The 26,025-nt window shown below is 54.4% G+C and overlaps 1 protein-coding gene across 2 annotated transcripts in view; it reads left to right on the forward strand.

Annotated features, from left to right (window-relative positions):
• The window catches only part of PNKD (PNKD metallo-beta-lactamase domain containing), a 58,588-nt gene that overhangs the window by 29,590 nt on the left and 2,973 nt on the right, over nt 1-26,025 (forward strand). The window contains exons 1-7 of one of the 2 annotated variants that reach the window (XM_023642318.2): nt 9,091-9,364; nt 22,582-22,697; nt 22,830-22,942; nt 23,547-23,605; nt 24,313-24,405; nt 24,771-24,934; nt 25,628-25,714. In XM_023642318.2, coding sequence (XP_023498086.2) covers nt 9,129-9,364; nt 22,582-22,697; nt 22,830-22,942; nt 23,547-23,605; nt 24,313-24,405; nt 24,771-24,934; nt 25,628-25,714 — 868 coding nt within the window. In that variant the 5' untranslated portion in view covers nt 9,091-9,128. Of the gene's footprint in view, nt 1-9,090; nt 9,365-22,581; nt 22,698-22,829; nt 22,943-23,546; nt 23,606-24,312; nt 24,406-24,770; nt 24,935-25,627; nt 25,715-26,025 lie in introns of those variants that run through there. The other variant, XM_070270490.1, reaches the window with a different exon arrangement.

Here is a 26,025-nt window from a genome sequence, read left to right on the forward strand (position 1 = left end):
AATAGCCCCGTGCGCATTATCGATTCCTTTTGCAGGGAAAGAGACGGAGGCCCTCATACCTGCCCTGCCACCCCTGGAGATGAGCAGAAAGAGGATGGGCACGTAGATTTGGAACTGCAGAGGGAAGCTAGGGGGATGTTCCTCTTTGGGGAAGCAGTGACTGCAGAGTGGGAAGAGAAAAGGGCAAGTAATGAACTCTGGGGAAGCCGACGCGTGAGCTTGTAAGGGATGTGAGAGGAGAACCAGGAGATCCTGAGACAGGGAGGGCAAAGAAAAAGAAGCCTGTGCCCAGAGGTTAAGTGACAAGGACCGAACAGTGACAAGTGGATTTGACGTTCAAATGTGAGCCAAATTAGGCTGGAATGGTGGGGGTAGCTCAGTTGGGTGGCCTGAGAATGAGTGGGACGTGAACGTGGAGGCGGCAAGGAGGACCTCTTTCTTCGTTATAATAAAATAATATTTTTTTATTAAAATAGTAATACATTCTCATCATAGAAGTTCAGAAAATATTTTAAAAGTATAAAAAAGAGAACAAGTGATACCCCTTGAGCCCATAAATCAAAGGTCATCACTGGTTACATTTTAGATTTTTTTCTATGCATTTTTGTTTACAGCAATCATATCAATTATACCAAATTTATATAATTTGTACCCTGTTTTTCCCCTCATTTTATATTAAAATGTAAAATTTGCCCACAGTACTAGTTTGGGTGCTTTTGGCTGCATCAAAAAACTCAACTAAAAGTGGCTAAACAATAAGGACAATTTTTCTCTCATATAGCAAGTCCAGGGGCAGGGTAATCCAGCCTGCTTAATCCAGGGACTCAGTTATGTCTTGAAGGACACCGGCTCCATCTTCAGCATGTTGGAATATCCTCTTACACTGCTCCCTCATTGTCCTAAAATGACTGCAATAGTTCCAGGCATCACAGGCAGGTGACAGCCTCCTGGAGCAACAAAAGAGCCAGTCCTATATCCCTTTTTGACAGCTAGGAAAACCTTCCTAGAAGACCTCCAGCCTATTTTCCGCTCCATCTCACAGCTGTGCTACCTGGAGCAATTGACTTGACTTTTCAGTGCCTCAGTGTTCTTATCTGTGCAATGGGAATTATAACCATATTTGATTCATAGGGTTGTTGTGAGAGCTGAAAATTAATCTGTATAAAGTACTTAGAACAGTGCCTGCCACGTGACTGGTGCTATATAAATATTTGCTGTGATTATCTGATGGCAGGAATTGTGTCAGATTCCTGTGTGTAACCAGTCGCCTGGCAGGGCAATGAAAACATCAACTGGTTTGGACCAACCAGGATCCACCCACAGGGCTGGTGAGGGGCTCACTCGGAAGCTATGGCTGTTCATAGGAGAGGCAAAATAGGGGATAACAAGGAAGAAAGGAGAAGTGGAGAACGTCTATTAATGAACCAACAGGGTCTGCCACATCTGTATTTTTTTTAAAAAAACCATTATTGACACATGAACACAATTCTGTTTGTGTATTGTTTTTTTAACTTCTTATTTTGAAGTTATTTCAGACACGAAATATTTGCAAACGAGTACAAGGAGGTCACATATACCTGCCACCTGGCTTCCCCAAATATTCACATCTTGCTTAACTACAGTATTAGTATCAAAACCAGGAAACTGACATTGATACAACTCTAATAACCTCTCTGCAGTCTTTATTCAAATTTTGCCCATTGTCCCCCTAGTGTCCTTTTTTCTGGTCGAGGATCCAATCCAGGATCATGCATCGCGTTGGGTTCTAATTATAAACACCATTTAAAAGCCACACCGTTTAAAAGCACAACCCAGCTCTTCCCTTTGCCGGGCCCGGCGGCTGTTACGGTCTCACCACTGTGCGCAGCTCCTTGTCTCTCGGGGCACATTGGCACAGAGCTCCAGGGCAGAATTCCTGAGTCAGAGGATGTGAACATTTCAGAAGCCTTGATGCGTATTGGGAATTGCTTTCTAGAAAATTGTACCAATTGAGACCCCTACTAGCAATGTATGATACCCACCTTCTCATATTCTTAGAAGCCTTCAGAATTTTATTACTGTTTTTAATCTTTGCTATTTTAATAGATCAAAATCATATCTCATTGTTTAGCTTGCATTTTCTTGCTTCTTTGAAGGTTTTTAACATTTTTTCATAAAATTTAGCCATTTATCCCTTTATTAATTGCAGTCTTTGTGTTTTCTCATTTAAGGGCTTAATCTATATTAAGTAGATTGCTCTTTGATAAATTTGAGGCAAATATTTACCACAGTTTTGGGGGGAGCTTTTTCTTTCATTTGTGTTTTTTTTTATTTTATTTTTTTTTATTTTTTAAAGATTTTTTTTTTTCCTTTTTCTCCCCAAAGCCCCCCAGTACAGCGTTGTATATTCTTTGTTGTGGGTCCTTCTAGTTGTGGCATGTGGGATGCTGCCTCAGCATGGTCTGATGAGCAGTGCCACGTCCGCACCCAGGATTCGAACCAACGAAACACTGGGCCGCCTGCAGCGGAGCGCACGAACTTAACCACTCGGCCACGGGGCCAGCCCCCATTTGTGTTGTTTTTAATGTATGGAAGCTTTAAAATTTTTTAAGTAGCCAAAAGAGTAATTCCTTCCCCTGTTAGGTCTTCAGTTGCTTTTTGTCTGAGTTCGAGTAATATTACTCTTTAATAGTGTATGTCTATTAAGAAAATTAGAAACATGCTTGTTTTGCTTTTAGCCTTAGAAGGTCTTCCACTGTCGGAGACTGGACATGTGTTAATTTTCTTCTAATATCGTATGGTTTGATTTTATGTCCTTAACACTTTAATTCGCTGGAATTTATTTCGGTGTGCCGCAAGGCTCGGGTCTAAATTGCTCTTTTCCAAATGGCTAATCAGTTCTCCAAGTGCCATGTCTTTCCAGCACCATTAATAACTAATCTTTCTGCTTCCCACTGTCTCTGTCAGCTGTTGTTGAAATAATGCTGCGTAACAAGCAAATCCAAAACTGAGAGGCATACATCAATAAGCATGTATTTCTCACTGGTGCGTCTGTGCACAGGCTGAATTTCAGCTGATCTGGGCTGGGCTCTGCTGGGCTGGGCCTGCTTCCAAGCTGTGAGTAGGGTCAGGTCGGCTCCATGTATCTTTCATCCTCTTTAGAGCAGCAGCTACCAGGGGGATGTTCTCATGGTGAAAGGCACAGATACTAAGGCCATGTCCCACCGAGACAGCACATCTGAGACCTCTGATTGTTTCATGTCTGCATCAGCCACGGCAAGGCACAAGACCAGGCCCAACATTCATAGTCTGGGGGAATAGATTTCACCTCTATCAAAGTGGTGCACAAGCACATGGTGAAGGTGTGTGTACAGGGAGACGTGAAGAATTGAGAACCAAAATGCTGCTACTGCACCCATGGACACAGCCTTCCAGGAAACTAGGTTGTGTTGAGAGAAAGGGACCCAAGGTCAAGCGTAGGGTTAAGGCAGGGAGACCCTCCAGTTGGCCCCCAGGCTGAGGAAATGTGGTGGCCAGGAGAAACACCACGTGGAGATACGAGCAAGAGAGGCTAAGAGCACTTGCTCTAAACATTCATAGGTAAGTTGCACAATTTGTAGAGGGGTGAGTGGGCACAGAACTATTTCTTCTAAGAAGGATATTAGCTGAAAGCAGAGGAATTGGAGCGGGTCCTGAGGTTTCCAGTTGTTGGTGCCGCTCACGGAAACAGTTATATCTACTATCCATATTAAAGGTTTTGTTCTTATTATCTTTAAATTAAATCAGGGTCTAAGGTGATGCTCTGGCCTCTGATGCACGTCCAGTGAAACAAAACCAGTGAACTAAGACCAGATGTCTGCCCCACCCAGAGACCAGCCCCTATATGACTGGCCTGGAGTCTCTGTTCTGTAAGGTGGGCTTTAAGGACTCTAGTCTGCCATCTGCCATCTTTGCTGGTAAAAATGAATAAAGTCTTTCTATTCCACCGACTTGCCTCCTGACTTTTTGGCTAGTCTTGTGGCAAGCAGAAGGAGCCCGCTGCTTGGTAACACAATAACAACTGTGGATAATGAGTGGAGACCTCAGCAAAGTAAAAGCCCCGCCAAGCACTGGTGTTGGGGGTCCCAGTAAGGCCTGAATGGCATAGGCCCTGAGTCACATGGGACAGCCATTTTCTCCAGCCCTGTCCGTGAGGCTGGAGCAGGAAAGATGGGTTGTCAGGTTGGTACAGGCAGGTCTGGAGGTGGGTAGGCTAAGGTTGGAGGGACAAAGGAGAGCGGAAGCTGGCGTCTGGTGAGTGGCTCAAGGGCCTGAACCCAAGTTCTCACTAGGAGGGAAGAAATGTGGGCAGTAGGGGCTGAAGGCCTGGAAGAAAACAACTGGTTTGAGGGGCTGGAGATGGGATGAGGGGGTCAGAGAGAAGAACACTGGAGTTTCGGTTTTCAGAGGTGGAGAAGCTCCAGGGGATCCAGGGTGTGACCATGTGAGTTGGCTGTTGAACTTCACTGAAGGCCTTGGAATTGAGATCCCGAACCGAGGCCAAGGCCGAGTTCAGAATCACCTGTGCAAATGCAGACTCCTGGACCCCAGCCAGACCTACTGAATCTGAATCCCCGAGGGAGGGGCCCGGGGCCCTGTACTTTAACAAGCTTCCTGAGTGGTTCTCAGGCTCCCTAACGTTTGAGCACAGCTGAGCTAAAATGTCGAACGAGCCACGCTTGTTGGAATCACCTGATGGCAAGAATCAGGCAGGAAGACTAAAATCGGGAGTCTAACTCCTCAGATCCTGGGCTGGGTCAGCAGCTGGACTGATGGGGAGAGGAGGGAAGTTTTTCAATGAGGCAGGAGGAGCCATGATCTTGACCTGGAATGGCATGTGACAAAGGTAGGAAGCTGAAGGTTTCCCCTCCAGGAGGCAGGACTGCAGGAGGGAGGAGGGAAATGGAAGATAAGGGTCGTATTCCATGAGGACAGGGCAGGGTGTGAGGAGGTGAAGGAAGTTGGCAGGATTTGTTTCCAACCAAACCACGGTTCCAGCCTGTAGAGCACAGCGGCCCAGAGGGAAGTCCACGAGAGGATGGTGAGCTCAGGGTGAGGTCAGCAGATTCAGGGATGGACTGATGTGAATGGGGGTGAGTGGGGGCCAGATTATTCTAGCCACCACTTCCACATTTGGCTAACTTTTTTTCTAAACTGAACTAATTTCTCCATCCTGGTCCAATAAGTTGTCTCTTGCCTCTAACGTTCAAACAGCTCCAACCATCTCAGCTCCTTCATGATTGTGTCATTGTCATCATCATCATCATCATCATCACCAACCTTATGAATTCCTGAATGCCAGCCAAGCACCAGGCATCAAGCTTGAGCTATGGTGCAAAGACAAAGGCAGGCTTTTGATCCTAAGGGAAGCTCCCAGGCCATTTGCAAAGGCAGGATTCAGACGCAGGGACAGACAGACAGACAGGCGAGCGGATTGGGGGCAGACCTGAGAACCCCCACCCGACCTGGGGAACCTGGGACAAGGCTTGCTCTCAGTGAGCTAAGCTTTAAAACCACCACACCACAGGCTAAGACTGCATGACTGCCAGTCACCGGACCCAGGTTATTAACGGGTCTCTCCTGGAGAGTCGCAGAGGCAAACCTTAGCCTTGGCAGTGCCCGGCAGGCTGCTCGGGGGAGGCGGTCGTGGGCAAGGACCTTGAGCATGTGAGGTCCTCAGACTCAGCTCTTAGCAGCCTTTCCTGTTGTGAAACACGGGCAGCCGCCAGGCTCGTTCTGACTCCCTGTTCACTAGCCGCCCTCGTGAGTATGGCGTGGCTTGTGCACGGTTCTCCTGCAGGGACCGAACCCGCTGGTCCGAGCTCCAGTCTTCTGATGGTCACAGTGCTCAGCAGCAGGAGTGAAATGATCACTCATTCATTCTTTGTTTCTATCATTCACTAGTTTCGACAAATCCTTCACCAGACGCCTGCTCTGAGCCAGGCCTTGTGCACACCACTGGGACTACAGTGGTGCAAAGACAGTGAGGTCCCTCCCTGACTTCATGGGGCTTATGCTCCAGTAGGGCGCAGGCAAGAATCACAAAGTGATGCCATATTGTGAAAGGTGCTATGCAGGAAGGAAGCAGAGTAAAACAATAGAGAGTGATGGGGTGGTCAGCGAAGTCCTTTCAGGGGGGTAAAATTTTTAATTTGATGTAACTTACGTATGGTAAAGTGCACAAATTTTTAGTGTGCAACTTGGTGAGTTTCCACATTTGCATGTGCTGGGGTTTCTTAGCCTCTGTGCTACTGACAGATGGGGCTGGGTAGTTCTTTGTTCTGGGGGCTGCCCCATGCATTGTAGGATGTTTAGCAGCATCCCTGGCCTCCACCTACTGGATCCCGGTAGCACCCCCTCAAGTCGTGGCAATCAAAAATGTCTCCAGACATTGCCAAATGTCTCCTGGGAGGCATAACCGCCCCTGTTGAGAGCCCCTGGTCTAAGCCATGTAACCACCACTCCGGTGAAGATACAGGTTATTTCTAGCACAGAGGGGTTGGCATTTGAGCTGAGACCCAACACATGAGAAGCTGCCACCTGTTCAAAGAATTGGGGGAAGAGTGTTCCACGTGGAGGGAGCATGAGCAAAGGCCCTGAGGTGGGAATGAGCTTGGCACATTTGAGGACCAGTGTGGCTGTGCCATTGTGACAAGGGGAAGATTGGCATCTGAGGAGGTTGAAGAGATAGGCTTGGCCCCATGAAGCAGGAGCCTTGGAGTTGCATATTTCAAAGAACATTTGTGAGTATTTAATATGTATCTGCCACCACGCCTGAACTGGATATTTGAAGATGAATACATTAAATCGTAGTTTTTAGTCTTTTTTTTTTTGCTGAGGAAGATTCACTCTGAGCTAAAATTTGTTGCCAATCTTTCTCATTTTTTGCTGGAGAAAGATTAGCCCTGAGCTCACATCTGTGCCAATCTTCCTCTATTTTGTATGTGGGTTGCCACCACAGCACGCATGATGAGTGGTGCAGGTCTGTGCCTGGGATCCAAACCCACAAACCCCAGGCCACCAAAGCAGAGTGTGCGGAAATTAACCACTACGCCACAGGGCTGGCCCCCATAGTTCTTACTCTTAAGGAAGACGGTCATGACTTCAAGCCTCTAGGCTCTGAAATAGACATGGAAACAAAAGAATATAGCATGCAGTACTGCACTGAATGACAGCAGTGTGTACAAGGCCTAGAGCTGGCACAGAGCGGGACATGCTTAAGCCCAAGCTGGGGTGGGAAGGGTCGAGAAAACCTTCCTTGAAGAGAGCACACCTGAGTGCTTGAGTTTGGGGATTTGGTCACCTCTGTGCTCTCTGCAGGCTCATGCCTGGACCTGCCTTTCGTGTTTCAGATTTTAATTTCTCAATATAATGCCTGGCACGGCCTCACCTGCAGAAAAGGTGTGTTCACAATGACTGTGATGAGGCTCCATAATTCCTCACTTTGCATGTATAGACACAGACTTAGAGACACACAAACTCCCTTGTCCTGGAAGGGCTCCTGCAGAGAGCGGCTTGTCAGCAGTGTCTTCGTGGTTGTCCTCGCTGCTGCCTTTGTCATCCCTCCCCCCACCCCCGCTCCTCAGCAGCACACCCAGCAGGTGGGAAGTGAACAGCTGGGGTTTAACTCAATTCTCCCTGACACTTGTTTACTGAGAGACCTTTCTGTGCCAGGCGCAGAGAGGAAGCTGAGTCGTGGGCCAGGACTCAGGGAGGGAGCCCGTTACAGGCTCCAGCCCTCAAGATGGACCCACATAAGAGAAGTCTGGGACTTCTCAAACCCAGGACTGAGCGTTGGGATTGCAATTCAGTTTGGGGATAATTTAACCCATCTCTTGGCTTTTGGCAAGGGAAGGGGGAGATGAGGCCGGCCACTTGTTGTGCATAATGATCCTATACTCTACGCTGGGGACTGAGGCTTGGATCCAAGTATCTAATCAGAGTACATCAGAGGGAGGCAGAATGTGTGTGACTTGGGGGTCGGGTTGTCCAGCCTTTCTGGGGCCAGAGCACAGGATGCAGGGGAGACAACCAGAACTCTGCCTCCCTTCAGGCCCTCCCCACCGTCTCCAGCCAGCTAGACCGTTTGCAGTGTTTCCGTTCCTTCCTGTGCTGCACCAGGGCAACGGCTGGAGCCACAAAGAGCCGGGCCGCAGCTCTGGTTTGCCCAGCTTTGTAGATGTCACCATGCCTGCCTTTAGAGCTCCTTCCACCAACCTTAACAACTTCTGGAACACGGCGGGAAGGCAGCCTGGGGCGGGGCGGGGGGCGGGGGGGGGGTGGGAGTCGGGGGACCTTGGTCCTAGTCCTGTCTCTGCCTCCCATTGCTGCATAACCCTGTCCAGTCACTCCCTCTGAGCCTCTGTGGCCTCTTACCCTTCAGGGCCTGGCTTTCTTGTCACCTGCTCAGGGAGGTCCTCCCCCATCTAAGCTAGTCCGCTGTCCTTCATATCATTGCCCCCTCTGTTCGCTTCCTTTATAGCACCACAATTTGTAATCACACACGTATGTATGTATGTATGTATATATACATATATATGTGTGTATATAAATATAAAGATATATTGTCTAATTGTAGTTGTTTGCTTATTTGGTTGTTTCTCTGCTAGATTCTAGACTGTAGGCTCCAGGAATGCAGAGACTGGCTGTGTGCCTTTGACTCTTGCATCCTCGGAGCTCAGCACCGCGCCTGGCACCTAGGAGGACAGAACATTGCGTGAATGAATCAGTGAATGAATGGCAGCTGACCCACATGCTCTCTTAAGTTCCTTCTAGCCAAAAAAGTTGATGAGGCTAAGGTTTCCCGCCAAGAAGACCATTCCAGGGCCTCTCCTTGAGTCCCCTGGAGGGGGAAGTGGGGAGGGTGTGAAGGGCGGCCTGCGAGCTTTGGTCCCTTTCCAAGACTCAGGCAGTGTGGCCCTGGATCAGCGCAGGTCAGAAGCCCGCTGAGGCCCCGCCTCCTGCCCGCTGGCATTCAGGGCGTGCGCTGGGCCAAGGGTGGCGAGGGGGCGGGTCCGAAAGCGAGTCCACGGCGGGGCGGGGCCAGGTCGCCCCACGCCCCCCAGCCGGCCGGCGCAGGGGGCGGGGCCCCAGCCCCGCAGGTTGCCCGCATGGGGGCCTGGGCCGATCCGTCGCCTAGCAACGCCCCGCCCCGCCCCGGGCCGCGGCGGGCGCCTGCCCCCAGCATGGCCTGGCGAGGCTGGCCTGCGCAGTGGCTGTGGGTCGCCGGCTGCGGGCTGCTGTTCCTCGGGCTCGTCCTGCTGCTCGGCCCCCGCAGCTGCCGAGCGCGGCGGACCCTCCGTGGCCTGCTCATGGCGCGCAGCAGGCGGCTGCTGTTCCGAATCGGGTTAGTGCCGGGATGCGGGGCTCGGGAAGGCAAGGGCGCTGGGAAAGGGGACTGAGAGGCGGGGACCAGGGGAAGACTGGGGATTCGGACGGGGCTAGGGCTGGGGAATCCAGGGCCAGAGAAGAGCGATCAGAGAGGCGGGCTGGAGACCACTGATTTGGGGGCACTGAAGAAGAGGAGTTGGGGGGCTGGAAAATTGGGATGGGCTGGGAACGGAGGCTTGCAGGGGTAGGCCAGGGTAGCTAGGGAAAGGGGGCGTGAGAGGACATCTGGAGAAAAGAGCCACATGAGGGGCTGGAGACAAGGGAGCCGGAACAGGAGGGTCGGTGCGGGAGCCCGGCGGGGAGGCCCCCCCTTTGACAGGTGCAGGAGAGAAGGAATGCCTCAGAGCATCTAAGTGTTACTTGAAACCGCCAACGCCTTCCACGTGGCCCTGTCCCTTTCCCGGTCATCCACCTCCCCATCACACAATGTAAGCTCTTCTGTCCTGAGCGAGAGTCCCAACTCTGCGGGTCACTCCATCCCTTTCTTTCTATTCCCACAGCCTGGTCCCACAGCCTGGCTGCTGTCCAGAGCCCCAGGCTGTGAAATGTGAGCCTGCTCACTCAGCTGGGCCTGGCGAGGTTCACCAACCTCCCAGACTTTTCCTTTCAGACCCCCCTCCCCCCTGGTTCTCCCTCTTGCCTTCTCGCTACTTCCTTCCCTTCCTGGGCCTGGCAAGGGTGGTAGCCAACTCTGTTCTGCCCCGAGACCCTAAGAGGAGCTGGAGGAGCCACAAGAAGGTTTCCCAGGACCCCTATCCCCTTTCCACTCCCAGTGAGGCCAGGGGGCAGGACCTCAAGCCCCAGCTGAAGGCCAGTGATGTTCAGACGGGAACTGTGGAAGCCCTGGCCGCAGACCAGGTTCGAGGGAGGGCGTAAGCCTGGGAATTTCCTGAGTTTCAGAGAAGACATTGTACAATTCCTCCTCTTCCCCAGAACACCCCAGATTTCCCAGAAGCTTCAGCCCTAGGATGCTACTCACGCTTAGTCTAAGAACTAGAGATATAAGGGCCTAGTGGGGGAAAAACTGGGAAAACATGGGGGGAGGGAAAGTCTTGTGTGTGTGCTTTTTGGGGCATTCACTTCTTTTAATAGCCCAGACGTTGATTTTATTCTCAATTATGCTCCAGTGAAGTCATCATTGCTCTGCAAATAGCATTAAAATAATCAGACTTACAAATCTTTAAATATCTTCATATTTGGGATTTAAGAAACATTTCTCCCCACCAAATTTCTAGGAATTTTACAGCTCTATTGGGGGAAGCATTTTTAAATCTACTTCTAGCTTTCAACGTTGGTAACATTGGAGTCATACAAACGGCCTGAGGAAGTGGAAAATAGAAGTTTACAGGAGGAACTGAAATCAGAAGTCCTGAGATCAGAATTCCCAAGATTGCCGTCTCAGAATCCTGAGGGTTGGGGCATTCCTAGGACTGGGGATCTGGAAGTTTCTGAATCCCCAAACTTGGGATTCTCAGGGCTTCTTTGGGATTCTCAGAGCTTCTTTGGGACTCGGTATTCCTATGGGCTTTCCTGTGTCTGGATTTCAAGGTTGCCCTGGCATCACCTCCCCAGATGTGCAGAGCAGAAGGGTGTGCCTGGAATCCGAATTCCAGACCCTGCCCCTCTATAGTTTGGGAAACAATGAGTCCAGTCCCTTGGGGGAGAGGCCAGTGGCCGCTGGGAGGGACCGGGGTGTTCGCAGGAAATGGTCGGGGAAATGGGCAGGTGTGGATGCTGTGGGGGTGCCTCCAGGAAGGATGGAGAAGCAGGGGGATGGGATGGGCAGGACGTGATAGGGAGGGGCAGCGTACATGGCTGAGATGGCCACAAATAGAGGATTCCACTGGAGGCTGGAAAGCAGATGGTGAAAATGCTAAGCAACAGCTGGGAGAGGAGCGATTGTTATCATTAATAACAATAATCACTGGTGTCGTGACAATATTATAAAGGGCTTTCCTCAGACATAACCACAATGGTCTTGGGATGGGGATAAATGGGCACAACGGAGGGTGGATCCGGGTTGCCCAGAGGTTGACACATGCGTCTGGACTCCGTGGGGCCTGGGAGACCACGTGGGTGGGAATTAAGCACATGGCATGTGAGTTGGACAGATGCGCTTTTGAATCCTAGCTTTGTTGCCTAGTAGCCCTGTGACCTTGGAAAGATAACAGCCTGTCTGTGCGTGCCTCAGTTGTTTGCCTCTGTAAAACGGGCATGATAACGGTACCTACATCCTGGGGCTCCTGTGAGGATCAAATGAAATTGTGCAGTGAGTGCGCAGGGCCTAGCTCAGGAAATGTTTGCAGCTGCTCATTCTGGCACATGGCAATGGCCTGGCTCCTTCTGGAGCTTCTTTGCCTACTTCTACTCCTGGCTTCCAAGCCTCTTTTGCCCACCCGTCAGGAAATCCTACATCCCTTCATCCATTCCGTGAATCCCTAAGTAGCCTGGGTCAGCATCGTGGGATCACAGATCTGAGCAGAGTCTGGTCGCTGTTGTCAAGGAGTAAGGAAAGGAGCATGTGAACAGGGACCCACCCTGTGGCAGGAGGAAGGGCGTGACAAGTTCCCTGGGAGTGAGAGTGTATGCCTGAGTAGGCTGGGATCAGGAGTGTGTGTCCCCTGCTTCGTGCCTTAGTTTCCCTTCTGGTCCTTTGCCTTCTCAGTGGTAGTTGAGAGGAGTTTGCAGAGTAGGGCTCTGAGTAGGGCCCTGTCTGCAGGGGGGTGGGGTGAGCGGGGACAAGCTGGGCTCATGTGGGGCTGGGCACGTCTCACAGAGCTAAGAAAGTGGATGGCCCCAGCCTTTGCAGATGGCTGGTCCTGGCGGGCAGAGCCCTCCTCCCTCCCTCGCCGAGACCTCTCTTCATTCCCGGGCATGACCCTCCTGACCCAGGTAAACCATTGTCCCCTGGACAAGCCTTGCTTGCTCCTCTTCCACAAGAGGAAACCCCTTCCCTGGGGCCAATGAGACCCGCTGGCTTGATTTCAAGAGCCCTGAGCTGCGGGCCTGTTAGTGAGTGATCCACCTGCTTGTGGCCTGAAGGCCGGGTGGAGGCAGTGGTCTGGGCCGTCCATAGCACAGCCTGCGAGCCTTGGGGACCTTGGATCACTGCAGCCCCGGCAGCCACAGTGGCCCGTTGGCCTCTCTGCTCTCTCTGACCCGGGTGCCCCTGTGTTGTGTGGCTCTGAGCAGGTGCCCCTTCCCCAAGCCACAGCGCGCTTGCGGAATGGAGTCTCCACCCCTCACCCAGGCCTTGGGGCCCTCCCACACTCCCTCCAGACCTGTACAATTCCATCTTCCCCAGGCCCTGAGCTCTTTCTGTGGTTCTCTCTGGGGCCTCTCAGACCTTCCTTCCTGCCTGTATTTCTACCTGTCAAATTGTGTGGCCTCCTCAAAGCTCGCCTTCAGAATACATCCAAAATCTGAACACTGTCCCCACCTCCACTGCTGCCACCCTGGGCCAGCCCACCATGTCTCTCACCCGGCCTCCCAAGCGGACGGCTGCCTTTGGCCCGCGTACCCTTAAAGCGTTCTCAACGTGGCAGCAAAATAACACTGTTAAGATTTAAGTCAGAAATATGACACTTTGCTGCTCCGATCGCACAGAATGGTCTAAATGCCCTTGTGACTGCCCGTGCCCCACTGCAGGTTTCCTCCTCCCCTTGCCAGTTCTGCCCTGGCCGCACAGGCCCCTTTGCTGTTCAGACACTCCGAGATAGCCTCACCCCCAAGCCCTTCTGTGGCTGCTCTTTCTCACTAGAACCTTCTTCCCCTAGATGGCCACGTGGCTTGTGCCTCGCTTCCTTCAGATCTCTGCTCAAATTTCACCCAGTTAGAGAGGCCTGGCCTGAGCACCCCATATAAGAACAGCCACGCCCTCACCCTGCGCTCTCTGGCCTCTGCCCTGCTTTGTTATTCTCTACGGTATTTATCATCGTATGACGTACTTGACTTAGTGACTGGTCTATTTTTTTATTGGGTTTCTCCCCCAACTAGAATATGAGCCACATGAAGGAAGAAACTTCATTCGCTATTGGATTCCAGCTTCTAGAACAGTGCCTGGCACAGAGCTGTCCCTCATTAGTGTTTTTTGAATGAATGAATGAATGAAAGAGTGAAAGGCTTGGCCCAGATGCCGTCTCCTCCATTAAGGCTGCCCGGCCTCCCCCGTCACAGTTTGTCTCTGCCTGCAGTGTGGCCCTGGCTCTGCCTTCCTCTGAGAGTTCTCATTGCGTGTTCTTGCTTGTTCTGGCGATAGGTGTTCACAGGTCTGATTCCCCCACTGGATCCCACAGGCCGGGCCCAGGGAGCAGGACTGAATCAAGAGGGCCTGGGATCAGGGTGAGGGAGAGTGGGGGAAAGCCAAAAGAAACAGACCCAAACCCAAACCAAACAAAACCCAGGGGCCTTGGCTGGGCAAGTGGCCTAGAATTACGGGCAAGGGGACAAACTAGTCCAGGCCTCCCGGCCAGGAATGAGATATGTGGAGAGGCTGTCAGCAGTGGCTGCCCCTGGTCCTCCCCGAGAGCCCTGTGCAGCTCCTCCTCCCCGCTGGGAAAGATGGGCGACGTCTGGAGAGGACGGAGAAGTCTGTGGAAGTCCCTTCCCGGGAGGGCCCGGAGGCGGTGGACACAGGCCCACCGTCTCCCAGCCAGGCCTGTGTTCGACCATGTGCAGCCACTGCCCCTCTCCTGGGCATGGGGTAGTGCCCGCCCCAGCTGCTGGCAGCTTCAGGAAGCTCCCCCTCCAGGGCCTCTTTAGCTGTCTCATGATCTTCTTCAGTTTCCTCAGTTTTGAGAAAGCGCAAAACACGGAGCAGCTCTCTTTGTTCCCGAGGGAGCAGGCCCCCACTCAGTAGAACTCTGTGTCCTGGTGGCCCTCCAGGTCCCTTGGCCCTCAGACAGGCGTTTCCGGGTTTGGTTCTATAAAGAATACCCTGTCGCTGGTCAGATGCAGAGCCTGGGCAGGCTGGGTCCTGGGGACACGAGCCAAAAGCACCCCCCGGCCAGAGGCCTCACCACCCTGGGCTTGCCTGTTGGGTCCCGGTGGAGTCTGGGGCCTCACCAGGATTGAGGGTCTTTGGGTGGGGGAGGGGTCAGGTGGGTGACCCTGGCAACCCAGGCTTTGCAGGTCATTCTGTTGGGTGCAGAGCCCCCATTTATGCTGCTCCCCTCCTGCTCCAGGCTGGGCTGAGGCTGGGGCCCAGGGCCTCGCTGGGATAGACACTTGAAAGCCCTCAGGCCTCTTGGGGCTGCCGGGTGGTGAGATGGCCGAGGGGGGAGGGGAAGAAGAAGAGCTTCATTGTGTGCTCTCCACTGGGGGCCAGAGGGAGGAGGCGTGGGGAGGGCTGCGGCTCCCTGTCCCCAGCTGTCCCACGGCCTCCCATGGGGCCGGAGGTTCAGCCTCAGATACCAGAGAAGCCACGCTCTGGTTCAGTGAGGCGGGGAGCCAGAGTGCACCCGTGACCCCTCCCCAGGGTGGTAGTGCTGTGTCCGCAGCTCTCACCCCGGGAAGGGGGGTGGGGGGGCCCTCAGGGCAGCTGCAGGGCCTCACCCCAGGCGGCTGCCCCACCCCCAGCCCCTCCCTGCAGAGTGGTTTTTCTGTCTCCCACTCTGGTCCCAGAGGACCGATTAGAAAACTTTCTTTTCTTTTTGGTGAGGTGATGGTGGGTAGTTCCGGGCCCCAGAACTGCTGAATCAGAATCCAGGAAGGGGGGCCAAAGAGGAAAGGTCAGAATCTTCCTGTCTCACCAGCACCCCAATCATTCTGATGAGGGTGGCCCCAGGCTAGCTGCCAGCTTTCCGACCGTGGCTGGGAACCCCAGGCAGAGGGTTTGCATCCCACAGCCAATATTATCTGTAAGTCACGTGAACTTTCTGGGTTCAGCTGCTCCTTCAGAGAGGAGGAGCACTCAGCTTTTCAGAGAGGAAAACTGAGGCTTGAGGTGTCCGTTCCTGCTTCTCTCCTCAGCAACAGAAGAAGGGAAGCCGTGTGTGTGGTAATGACCCAAGAAACCAAGGGCCCATTCTGTGGGGCAGGGGCATCCCAGCGGGGTGGGGGCTCAGAGATAGAAGGACGGGCTCTTCCCGCTGGCTCCTTCACCTCCACATTTTCCCGTCTAGGGTCTGTTCTTTTTTCCTAAATTCTCTTCTCCGTCTGGCTCACACACCAGCCATGTACCATCAACCCAGTCGTAAGTCCAGGATTCGGAATCACAGCTCCTCGATTTGAAAGGGGTCTTTGGGATTCCCTGGTTCGGGGTATCTTATCCTGGCACGAGAGGGGGGCTCTGACCCTCGGCGGTCGCCAGCAAAATGCTGCGTGTGTAATGAGCGGGCCTGGGGAAAGAATTCACAGCGCCCTCCAGGTTCTCAAAGGGGCCTGTGTCTCAAAGAGGCTCAAACCAGTGCTCCAGAGGGCCCGGAGGCCAGGTCCTGGGCTGTGTGGCTGGGTCACTGTGACCACCCTGACATATCGTTTTCTCAGCAGAGGCCCTCGGGGAGTTGGGTCTGCCCCAAAATAGTTCAGGCCCACTCATCTCCTCCTCCCTGCTCATTTGGGGTTTGGCAGTGTGGCCTCCAGGTTCAGGCTGCCAGGGTGAGCTGGCCCCACCACTCACCCCTCTGTGATCCTGACCAAATGCCTTCCCATCTCTCTGGGCTTCAGCGTCCTTGTCTGTAGAATGGAGGAGACAGCAGCCCCTTCCTCGCAGTGGTTTGGAGGATGATGGGAGATAATGGATGGGAGACACTTAGCTCAGGGCTGCCCACAGGCCAGTCAAGGAAAGCTGTGGAAAAGGTCATTGTTACGAAAGATGAGGCCAGCGAGCTCCCACTTCAACCTGTGTGGGCAGAGCCACGACCGTGGACCCCTCTGCAGACCCCCCCACCCAGTGCTCCCTCCATCTCCTCCACTTCCGGGGCCCTGGGTCCAGACCCAAGGGTAGGGGAAGTTGGGATTTTGTGCCCCAGTGATGCAGACCCACTCAGCAGAGCACCCTGCTCGGCCAGGTGGGTGAGGAGGGGAGGGGAGAGCAGGGGCAGAGGGGGCTGTAACTTGGGCGCCAGACGCCCTGATGGGGCTTCACAGCCTGGCAGGAGGCCGGTTGCATGGGGCCGCAGAGTTGACTGTCCACCTTCTGTACCCGGCCCTCCCAGGCCAACTGGTCACTAGGCCAGCATTTCGTGAGGGCCAGGTCTGTGCTGTGCTGTGCTGGGGCCCAGGGAGTGCCAGGGAGCCACAAGGCTCAGGCTGGGTTGCCCCCTGCGTGGCGCTGATCAGGGTGCCAGGTAGAAGTCACAAAGGCCCTGCCTCTGAGGGGCTCAGCTCCCCACGACGGGGGCTCTGAGGGCTCCGCGTGGAGCCAGGGCAGGACTCTTCCTGTTCAGGGATCATCAGGAGCCGGGTCTGAGCTGGGCCCTGGAGGGGCCTTAGGATTCCAGTAAGAATAGAAGCCTGGAGGGTATTCCAGGCTGAGGGGCCTGCAGAAGCGAAGCAGGCCTGTCGCTCTGAAATGCGAGTTATTTCAGGCATTCGAAAGAAGATAATAATAGAACAACCCCTACCTCCCAGCTTCAGAAGGAAAATATTAGAGCCCCGTAAAGCCCCTGTGCGCCCCTGCCCGGCCGCCTTCCTTCTTCTACTACATGTCTGTGTCCCTGGACCATATAGGTGATAGTTTTGCACACTTTGGCATTTTTAATAAATATCATCAGACTGTCTGTCTTCTCTGCACGATATCTGTTAGCTCAACACTGTGTTTGAGCTTTGTGCTTGCTGAGACCTGGTGCTCTAGACTATTCCTTTTCCTGGCTGTGTGGTTTTCCATGGGCTGAATATGTCACAGCGTATTCATCCATCGTGCTGTTGATGGACACTTGGGGTTCACTCTTGGGAGCATGGAGCTTTCACTGGGCCAGGCAGAGGGAGGGGGCAGAGACTTGCTTCAGTCCAGTTCACAGAGGCCTGACTGGGAGTAGGACCCTCTCTGGTGGCAGTGGGGAGCCACTGAAGGTTTTTGAGCAAGAGCAGGACTCAGTCAAAGGAAGTGCTTTCGGAGCTTAAATTTTTGCCCGTGGTTCACAGTTGGGTTCAGAGCCAAGAGCTGGGGAAAGGAAGCTTTCGTAAGGGCCCGGTTAAGAGCTTCTGTGGCCTGTTCCCAGGGGCGAGCCCATGTGGTGGGGGTGGAAGGTGAAATCAAGAGGGATTCTGTTTTCGTGCCTCTGCCAGGGAGAGGGTTAAATGGGCCCCAAGCAGTGTAACTGGGAGGATGACAGGGCCCGTCCCAGAAAGAGAAGCAGCAGGAGCCGACAGGCGTGGTTTGGGACCCTTTGGCTGTGATACAGCCAACGGCAGGCAGACGAAGGAGGAGCTAGGGCTCAGGGACTTGAGAGAGTCATGTGAAAGTCATTGTCAGGGGAAGACCGGGCCTGGGAGTGTCCCAGCGCCCTGGTTCTCAGGCCCCTCCCTCCCTCCATGGCTGAGGCCTGCCTCCCCCTGCTCTGCACAGTGATGGAGAAGTCAGGCCCACAGGGACCACCCTGTCCCTCCCCCCGCAGCTGGGGGGCACCTCCCCACCTTTCTCCATCTCCAACATCCCCTTGAGTCCAGGCCCTTGCCATCTCCCCACCTAGTGATTTGGTTGGTTCCCCTGCCACCTTCCACTCTGCTCCCTTTCGCTGTCCCCTCCACACAGCAGCTGAGCAAGCTCTTAAAAAGGGAAGTCAGAACATGTGCTTCCCTGCTTTAAAACCCGCCAGCAATTTTCCACCCCCTCTCCGTGGCCTGGCCCCTGCCCACTTCGCTGACTACTCTCTGCCCTCTGGCCCGGCTTAGGGACTCCAAGGCCTCCTGGCAGCTCCTGGGACATGCCCCACTCCTGTCTGCCGCGGGCCTTGGTGCTGCACCCCCAGCCTGCACTGCCGGCCCCCTCCTCTTTCTGTTCCCAGCCCCAGTGTTGCCCTCAGAGAGGGGGCCTTCCTGCCACCTGTCTACTCTCTCCTGTCCCACCCTTGGTTAACTGCTTGCTCATTGATTGGTTTATTTTCCAATTTGGTATCTGCTGGCTGCTCCTCTCGCTGTGTCGGCCTCGCTCTCTGCTGTCTGCCCCCATCCGGCCTGTGTGGTGCGTGTTTGCTGAGTAAAGCGAATGAAAGAGAGGGGCCGTGTTTACTGCAGGTTCTCAGGGCACAGTCCCTGCCCTCGTGGATCCTGACCTTTGTTGGGGGACAAAGCACAGAGAACAGGCATCCAATAAGAGAAGACACAGCATTTCGCAGTCCCTCCCAGATGTGGACAGCCATGTTCTGGCAGCTCTGAGGGGTGCCCGGCTGAAGTTGGGAAGAAACAACAGTTGTTAAACATCTTCCGCCCAGCAGACCCTCGAGAGTGTTAACACTTCTTATCTTGTTTCATGTCACTTAATCTCGCACAGTTCTGCAGCCGTGGGTCATGGTATCACCGCTTTGTAGATGGGTGTCTGGCAGTTGTGCGAGCAGTGCGGGATAGGTGGCGGGGAGACCAAAGGAAAGACCCGGGGACGGCGTATGAGACATAAGGGTCTGTTGGGATCACTTATGGGGAGCGTCCAGTGGTGGCCGGCTGGATGGAGCTGCGCACCACGTCTGCGGGCAGCGAGGGGGCGGCTTATACGGTCAGGGGCCACACAGGCTACGTGCTTGCTCAGGGGGGCTGTCCCTGGTCCAGCCAGCATTCCCAGGGACGGTGGCTCACATGGAGGGGCTCTGTGTCCCTCTAAGACGTGATGTTCTTTGAGTGAGATAAGGTAAGATCTGGGCTGGCCAGGCCCTGCATCTTTGCAAAGCCCAGCAGCTGGACGTCCTGCCCAGAAGGGGGCCGGAAGGACACATGGCTGCGAAAGGGCACGCAGGCTAGTGCCCCTATAATGAGGACCCTGATCTGTGAGACCAGTGACTTGCCAACGGTCTCAGAGCTGGGATGGACCACCCTGTGACGAACCCAGAGCTTTCTGTTGCCAGAACCGCTGCACTTTCCATAAGCCTGAGTGGGAAGAAGTGAAGTCAGGAGCAGGACTCTGAGCGTGGATGCGAGGTGGTGTCGGGCACAGAGAAAGGGTGATGTCATGGATTTACTTATTGCTTTTTAACTTTTCATTTTGAAATAATTTCAGACTTGCAAAAATAATACACGGAATTCCCATACACCCCCACCCAGCTCTCCCAAATGTTAGCATCTTTCATAACCACAGTGCGGTTCACAAAACCAAGAAATTAACCTCAATACAAACTATTAACCACTCTCCAAACCTGATTGAAATTTTGCCAATTGTCCCACTAACATCATTTTTCTGGTCTAGAATCCAATCCGGGATGTTTCGGTTGTTCCCACCCATCCACAGGCATCCCTGTCAGGCCAGCTCTTTGTTATGACAGCAGCACGGCAGAGACAGTCTGCAGCTCCCTCCAGCTCCCTCCTTCTCTCCAGGAGTTTGGCATTTCTCGATTGCCTTTTCTTGGCGAGCCTTCCCCAGATTCTCTACACGCCTGCTCTCTCCTTCTTGGAAATGTCACTTCCTCGAAGAGGCCCTCCTTGACCCCTAAAACAGCAGCTCCTGTCATTTAAGACTATGAGCCGCCAGAGGGCGCTGGCTCTGCCTTCCTCGCTCTGTGCCCAGCCGGCTAGTAGCCAGGCCTTACTAAATCCTGTTGCAGGAGTGCAAGTAGGAAGTGGCTGGAACCGACCTCAACGTAAAACGAAAAGAGGGCCTGTGAAAAATGGACATAAAGACACGTAAAAGATGCAAAACCCCTCCACAGTGTGTCCAAATTCCCCACTGATACAAGCACATGGGCACACAGAGCAGGGATCACAATGATTAAACTGTAGAGAAATCATTTCTACCACGTCGTCATGGAAACCCACTTGGTTGTGATCAAATTGTTTCCTGTCAAATCAGCTAGCTCTTGCCCAAGGGGCCTGAACAGCAGCCTCTCTGCCGTCCACCCGCCCCCAACGTACACACAGTGAATCCCGGCAGAGACTTAGGGACCCCCATCTATCCCCCACGTCGACTTTCCTGTGTCCGGTTTAATCAGCCAGAATCCACCCCCTTTTCTGACTGACTGGCTGTATAACCCTAAGCATTGACTGTCTCCCCACCCCACCCCCGCCTCAGTTTCCCCTCTGAGAGGCCAGGACCTGAGACAGCTCCTTCCCGTGCTGGCAGGGCTGGTTACATACTTTGTAGGGCCCAGTGGAAAATGAAATTTGGTGTCTTTTGTTGAAAGGACAGGGAAAAAGTGCCATTAAAGTTACTAAAATACAAAGTTTTCCCTTTCTTCTATGATCTACTTTTGATTTGTCATGATGTTTTTCATTTGCTACTTAATGTCATTCTAAGTAAAGAAAAATTAAAATCTAAATTATTAGCATGAATTTTGCCATCTGTATGTTATGCAATGCCAGTCTTAAATGCAAATGTAAGAACCTTTCAGTCCTCTGTGGAATCGCTGAAACGCTCTAATCACCATCTCTTAGCTTGCACATGGATATGGGTTTTGCTCTTGTAAGAACAGGGGAAATGCTGCACAAAACTAACTCACCTGTTTTTATTCCATTTGTTGACACATGCACATCCTACCAGCTCCCTCTCCCTTCAGCGTACTGATGATCGAGGAAGGACTGAAAGGAAAGGACAGACTGGTCACCCTCTTTCCCTTTCCTTCTGCAGCATCATTTGTAGCAAGGATGGTTGGATCATACGGGAAGTAACAGTAAGAAAGGAGGTGGTGGGTCCTCAGCCCTCTGTGTTTCTCAGAACACCGCTGCTTTCTTGATGCCTTTGAAGCAAATTCTGGTTTGAACCAAAAGTGTGACCTCTCAGGCCAGTCAGCGCTCCCCTTACTCAGTTGTAAATGTCGTACAACTCACCTTGTGCTCACTTTGAGTCTTGACTTCCCACGTGTAGTGGGTCCACCAGAATTCTGTGCTCCTGGGACATTGCAAACGTGGTGTGTATGTGGGGCAGCAAGGAACGAAGCATCCACATACTGGGTGTAGCACCTCTGCTCAGGTGTCTGTTCTGTTGTCTCATCAGACTTACAAGATACGGGTTCAAAGGTAAAGTCACTAAGAATTTCAAGATGGCAGGGCCAGCCCCATGGCCGAGTAGTTAAGTTCATGCGCTCTGCTTCGGTGGCCCAGGGTTTCGCCGGTTTGGATCCTAGGCGCAGACATGGCACCACTCTTCAAGCCATGCTGAGGTGGCATCTCACATGCCACAACCAGAAGGACCCACAACTAAATACACAACTATGTACCGGGGGGCTTTGGGAGAAAAAGGAAACACTAAAATCTAAAAAAGAAAGATTAAAACAAAAATGAGTTTCAAGATGGCGACAGCGAGCATTAAACCAAGTTCCCGGCCCTATGTGACCTCATAGATTTCCTGCCTGTGAGGCCAGCCCTATGTGCTGGCATCCTGGGTTTGGAGGACTCTGTCCCTCACAAGCCCCCTCTGTTCCTTGTGCTGCCTTTTCGCCATGTAGCCTGGGATGGCCTGGAATGGTGGCAGGAGGAGGGAGCGATGGGGGCAGCCCATCCAGCCTCACCTCTCCCTGCTTCCTCCACCAGACAGCCAAACAGAACTTTCTATGGTCTGCTCAAGCAAGCCCTGCTGCCTGCTGCCTCTCGGCCTTGGCCTACTGGGTCCTCTGTCTCAGTGGTTCTCAGATTGGGGCCCCTGGGCCAGCAGCATTGGCATCACCTGGAGCTTATTAGAAATGCAGATTCCCAGGCCCCACCCAGACCTGCTGAATTGCAAACGTGGGGATGGGGCCAGGATCTAGTTCAACAAGTCCCGGCATGACTGTGATGCCCCACTGCTCTTCCCAAAATGTTTTTCCCACCTCAAGTCAGCTTCCTAACGTCTACACCCCCTTTACCAAATATACCCCTCGCCCTCTGAGTCTCGTCTGTGAATTTGGCAGTTCACGTCTCTGCTGGGCGGCGAGCTGGGCGTGTGTATCGTCTCCATCTTGTCTTGCGTACTGACCAGGCCAGGCAGTAGGCGCACAATAAGTGGTGGGGGAGCTGTATTGACTCGGGGTGGCCAGGGGAGTGGTGACATGGGGCCTGGGCCTCCCGGGGACCCCGGGCATGGGGCGGGGCTGAGCCCGGACATCCCGCCCACAGGTACAGCCTGTATACCCGCACGTGGCTCGGGTACCTCTTCTACCGCCAGCAGCTGCGCAGGGCCCGGAATCGCTACCCCAAAGGCCACTCCAGAACCCAGCCCCGCCTCTTCAACGGTGAGCCCTGGCTGCCCAGGCCAGCGTGGCCCCAAGCTGTGCGCGCCCACCCTCCCTGCCCACTCCCCATCACACACCCCGACTGCCAGGCTGCCTGCCCGCACCCACCCACGGCCCGTCTCTGTCCCCCAGGAGTGAAGGTGCTTCCCATCCCCGTGCTCTCGGACAACTACAGCTACCTCATCATCGACATCCAGGCCCGGCTGGCTGTGGCTGTGGACCCTTCAGATCCTCAGGCTGTACAGGTGAGGGGAGGGGGCTGCCCGGGGGCCTGGACTCACTTTGGGGCCTGGCAGCTCATCCTCACATAGAGGGGCTGACCCTGGTCCTTCTGCCAATGGGATGTCCCCCCCATATGCACTCACACACCAGCCCAACATGCAGATACACACAGAGGCACCCACAACCACAGCATGGGGGAGCGGTCAGTATCCAGAGCATGGCTGGAGGCGGGGGGCGGGGGGGCAGCAATGGGGGAACCGTTGCCGAGGGGGGCTGCCCCAGGACCCAGGGTGTAGTGAGTTTCCTCCATCTCTCACTCTGTGGCCTCCTTTCTGACCCTCTTTTCTCTTTGCCTCTGTCTGTTAGCATCCAGGTCTCTCTGTCTTTCCCTCCCATTTCTTATTTCTCTGTGTGTGCGTGTCTGTGTGTCTGTCCCCTCCACAAATCTCCCCCATCCCTTGTGCCCATACCGAGTCTCAGCTGCCCCCCTTTCCCCCGCCTTGCCCTCCCCACCCTCTGCATCCGTCCCCTCCTCTGCCTCCTCTCTCCTTGCTTTCCTCCCCTCTCTCCTGGCACCCATGGCCCCTGCAGCCCGCTCCTCAGTCTCTGCGCCTCCTCTCCCCCCAGGCTTCCATTGAGAAGGAAGGCGTTGCCTTGGTGGCCATTCTCTGCACCCATAAGCACTGGTAAGGCGCTGGGGGGCGGGGGGCCTGGGTGCAGACGATCATCCCTGGCTGACCCTTGCCCCAGCTGGGCTTGCCAGGCCTGGGCCCGTGAGGACACGCTGGGTGGGGGTCAGGATGGGAGGCATCCGCCTTCCTCACAAAGCCCCTGGGGCACCAGCAGAGAAGGCGGGCAGGGGTGTGTCTCCCACCACTCCACGTATCAGCTCCTGAAGCCCCAGAGGAGGGCAGGGCAGGCATTTATCTTTCATTCCAAGGGCAAGTATTAGATGCCTACTGTGTACCAGGCACAGACAAACCTTGTGAGCTCTTCCCTCAGGAGATGATAGTCCAGTAGGGGAGAAAGCCCTGCATGAAAGTGTGCAACGAGGTGGCACTTGGCACAAGGTCCAGGGGGTGGGGGGCGCTGGGTGGAGTGTGATCAGATCCACCTGGAGGAATTAGAGGCTGATGACCCTGGAGCTGAGAGAGTCCAGAAAGACCAGTTGGCACTGGCCAGGTGTTGGAGGGGTGAGGGAGGCGAGTTGTGGGGATGACATGCTGGGTTGGGGAACAGCTTGAACGAAGCCCTGGAGATGTGGACAGCTTGGCTCAGTCCAGAAGCCGGGGACCCCAGGGTTCAAAGGCCTGGAGATGCTGTGGGGGAGAGGGAGGCAAGCAGGCGCAGTCCAGGTGCCCCTCCAAGGCCCACCCGTCCCTACATCCTGCAGGGACCACAGTGGAGGGAACCGTGACCTCAGCCGGCGGCACCAGGACTGTCGGGTGTACGGGAGCCCTGAGGACGGCATCCCCTACCTCACCCAGTAAGTCCCTGACCCAGAGTGGGATGGCCCTTCCGTGGGCCCTGTCCCTCACACCCGTCCTTCAGTCGAGTATTTCCGGGGAGTCACAGCTGGATCTTTGCTGATGCCCTTCCTGGCCCCTAGAGAGCAGACCCCAGCCCACCTGAAGAACGGCCCTGCTCACCCCCCCGCTGATCCAGCCGTGCTCCCCAAAAGCAGAGGAGGGGAGGGTGTGGGCCTGAAGCCCTGGGCGCTGGGGTGCCTTCTCTCTCTGGGGTGGAAGCCCCCACTCCTGCAAATCACTTAGCCCGTTGGGCCGAGGGAGGGGCAAGAATCGCATGGCACAAGCTCTAGTACCTTCTCTCCCCTGTTGCCTTGCTCCTCAGCCCCCTGTGTCATCAAGATGTGGTCAGTGTGGGGCGGCTTCAGATCCGGGCCCTGGCCACCCCTGGCCACACGCAAGGCCATCTGGTCTACCTGCTGGATGGGGAGCCCTACAAGGGCCCCTCCTGCCTCTTCTCAGGGGACCTGCTCTTCCTCTCTGGCTGTGGTGAGTTCCCCCAAAAGGGAAGAGGGAGGAGGGAGACAGGAGGGAGGGAGAGGCCAGCAGAGGGGCCCAAAGGCAGCCACAGCCCCATGCAAGCATTAAAGCCTTGGTTTCAGCACAGACGTGGCCTTGGCCGTTACTCCCACCTATGTTGCCCCGATTTTTGTTATATCCTCCCAGCTTCCCACGGGGTGGGCAGGAGGCGAGGATGCCCGTAACTGAGTACAGAGCTCACGAGACATTTGTTTCCACTGGGGGGAGCCTGGTTCTCTGATACAGTGACTGGCAGGACTAGGTTACAAAGAGGGGAGGGCCGCTGAGCGAGAGGAGATCTGTGGGTGGGGAGGATCGTGAGTCCCCAAGGGCAGCACAGGCAAAGGAGGAAGGGCTCTGTGGAAAAGAGCGACCAAGTGAGAGCGTACCGTGCTTGGTCCTGAAGGTTTGGCACCCCCTCCCCCCACAGGTCAATGTTGCAGTGGAGGCCTTCAAACAGCCTTGGTGGGGGGCGGGTAATTGGACCCAGCTCCCAGTGGGAAGGAGGGAGTGGAGGCCAGGAGGCGGGTATGCAGGCGCATGGTGGAGGGCTGGTGGCCAGTCGCATCTGTACGGGCTGACCCCCACCCCCTCCATGGCCCTTCTAATATACCGTGATGGGTTATCCCTGTACATTATCACGTCTCCCCGGACCCTCACCAGGACGGACCTTTGAGGGCACCGCAGAGACCATGCTGAGCTCGCTGGACACTGTGCTGGGGCTTGGGGATGACACTCTGCTGTGGCCTGGTGAGGTGCCCCTCCCACTTCTCCTCCCAGCCCCTCACTCCCCTGGAGCCCCTGCTGACCCAAAGCCTGGCCCAAAGGTGACCCAGCTCCAGCTCTGGTGGCTCCTGGGAGCCAGCTCTAGCAGTGGGGCAGACTCCCTTCATTCTGGAGTGCCAGCTCTGCCACACCCCTGCTGCTCACACCAGCTTCCCCTGCCAGCCAGCTTTCGGCCTCTTGGGAGCCCTGCAGGCCCCAGAGCATCCCAAAGAGATGGCGGATTTTTCACAACCAGAGCCTAGAACAGAGAATAGCCTTTGCTTATTAGGGGCGGA

The sequence above is a fragment of the Equus caballus genome, chromosome 6, assembly GCF_041296265.1.
Source record: "Equus caballus isolate H_3958 breed thoroughbred chromosome 6, TB-T2T, whole genome shotgun sequence".
NCBI classification, from domain to species: Eukaryota; Metazoa; Chordata; class Mammalia; order Perissodactyla; family Equidae; genus Equus; species Equus caballus.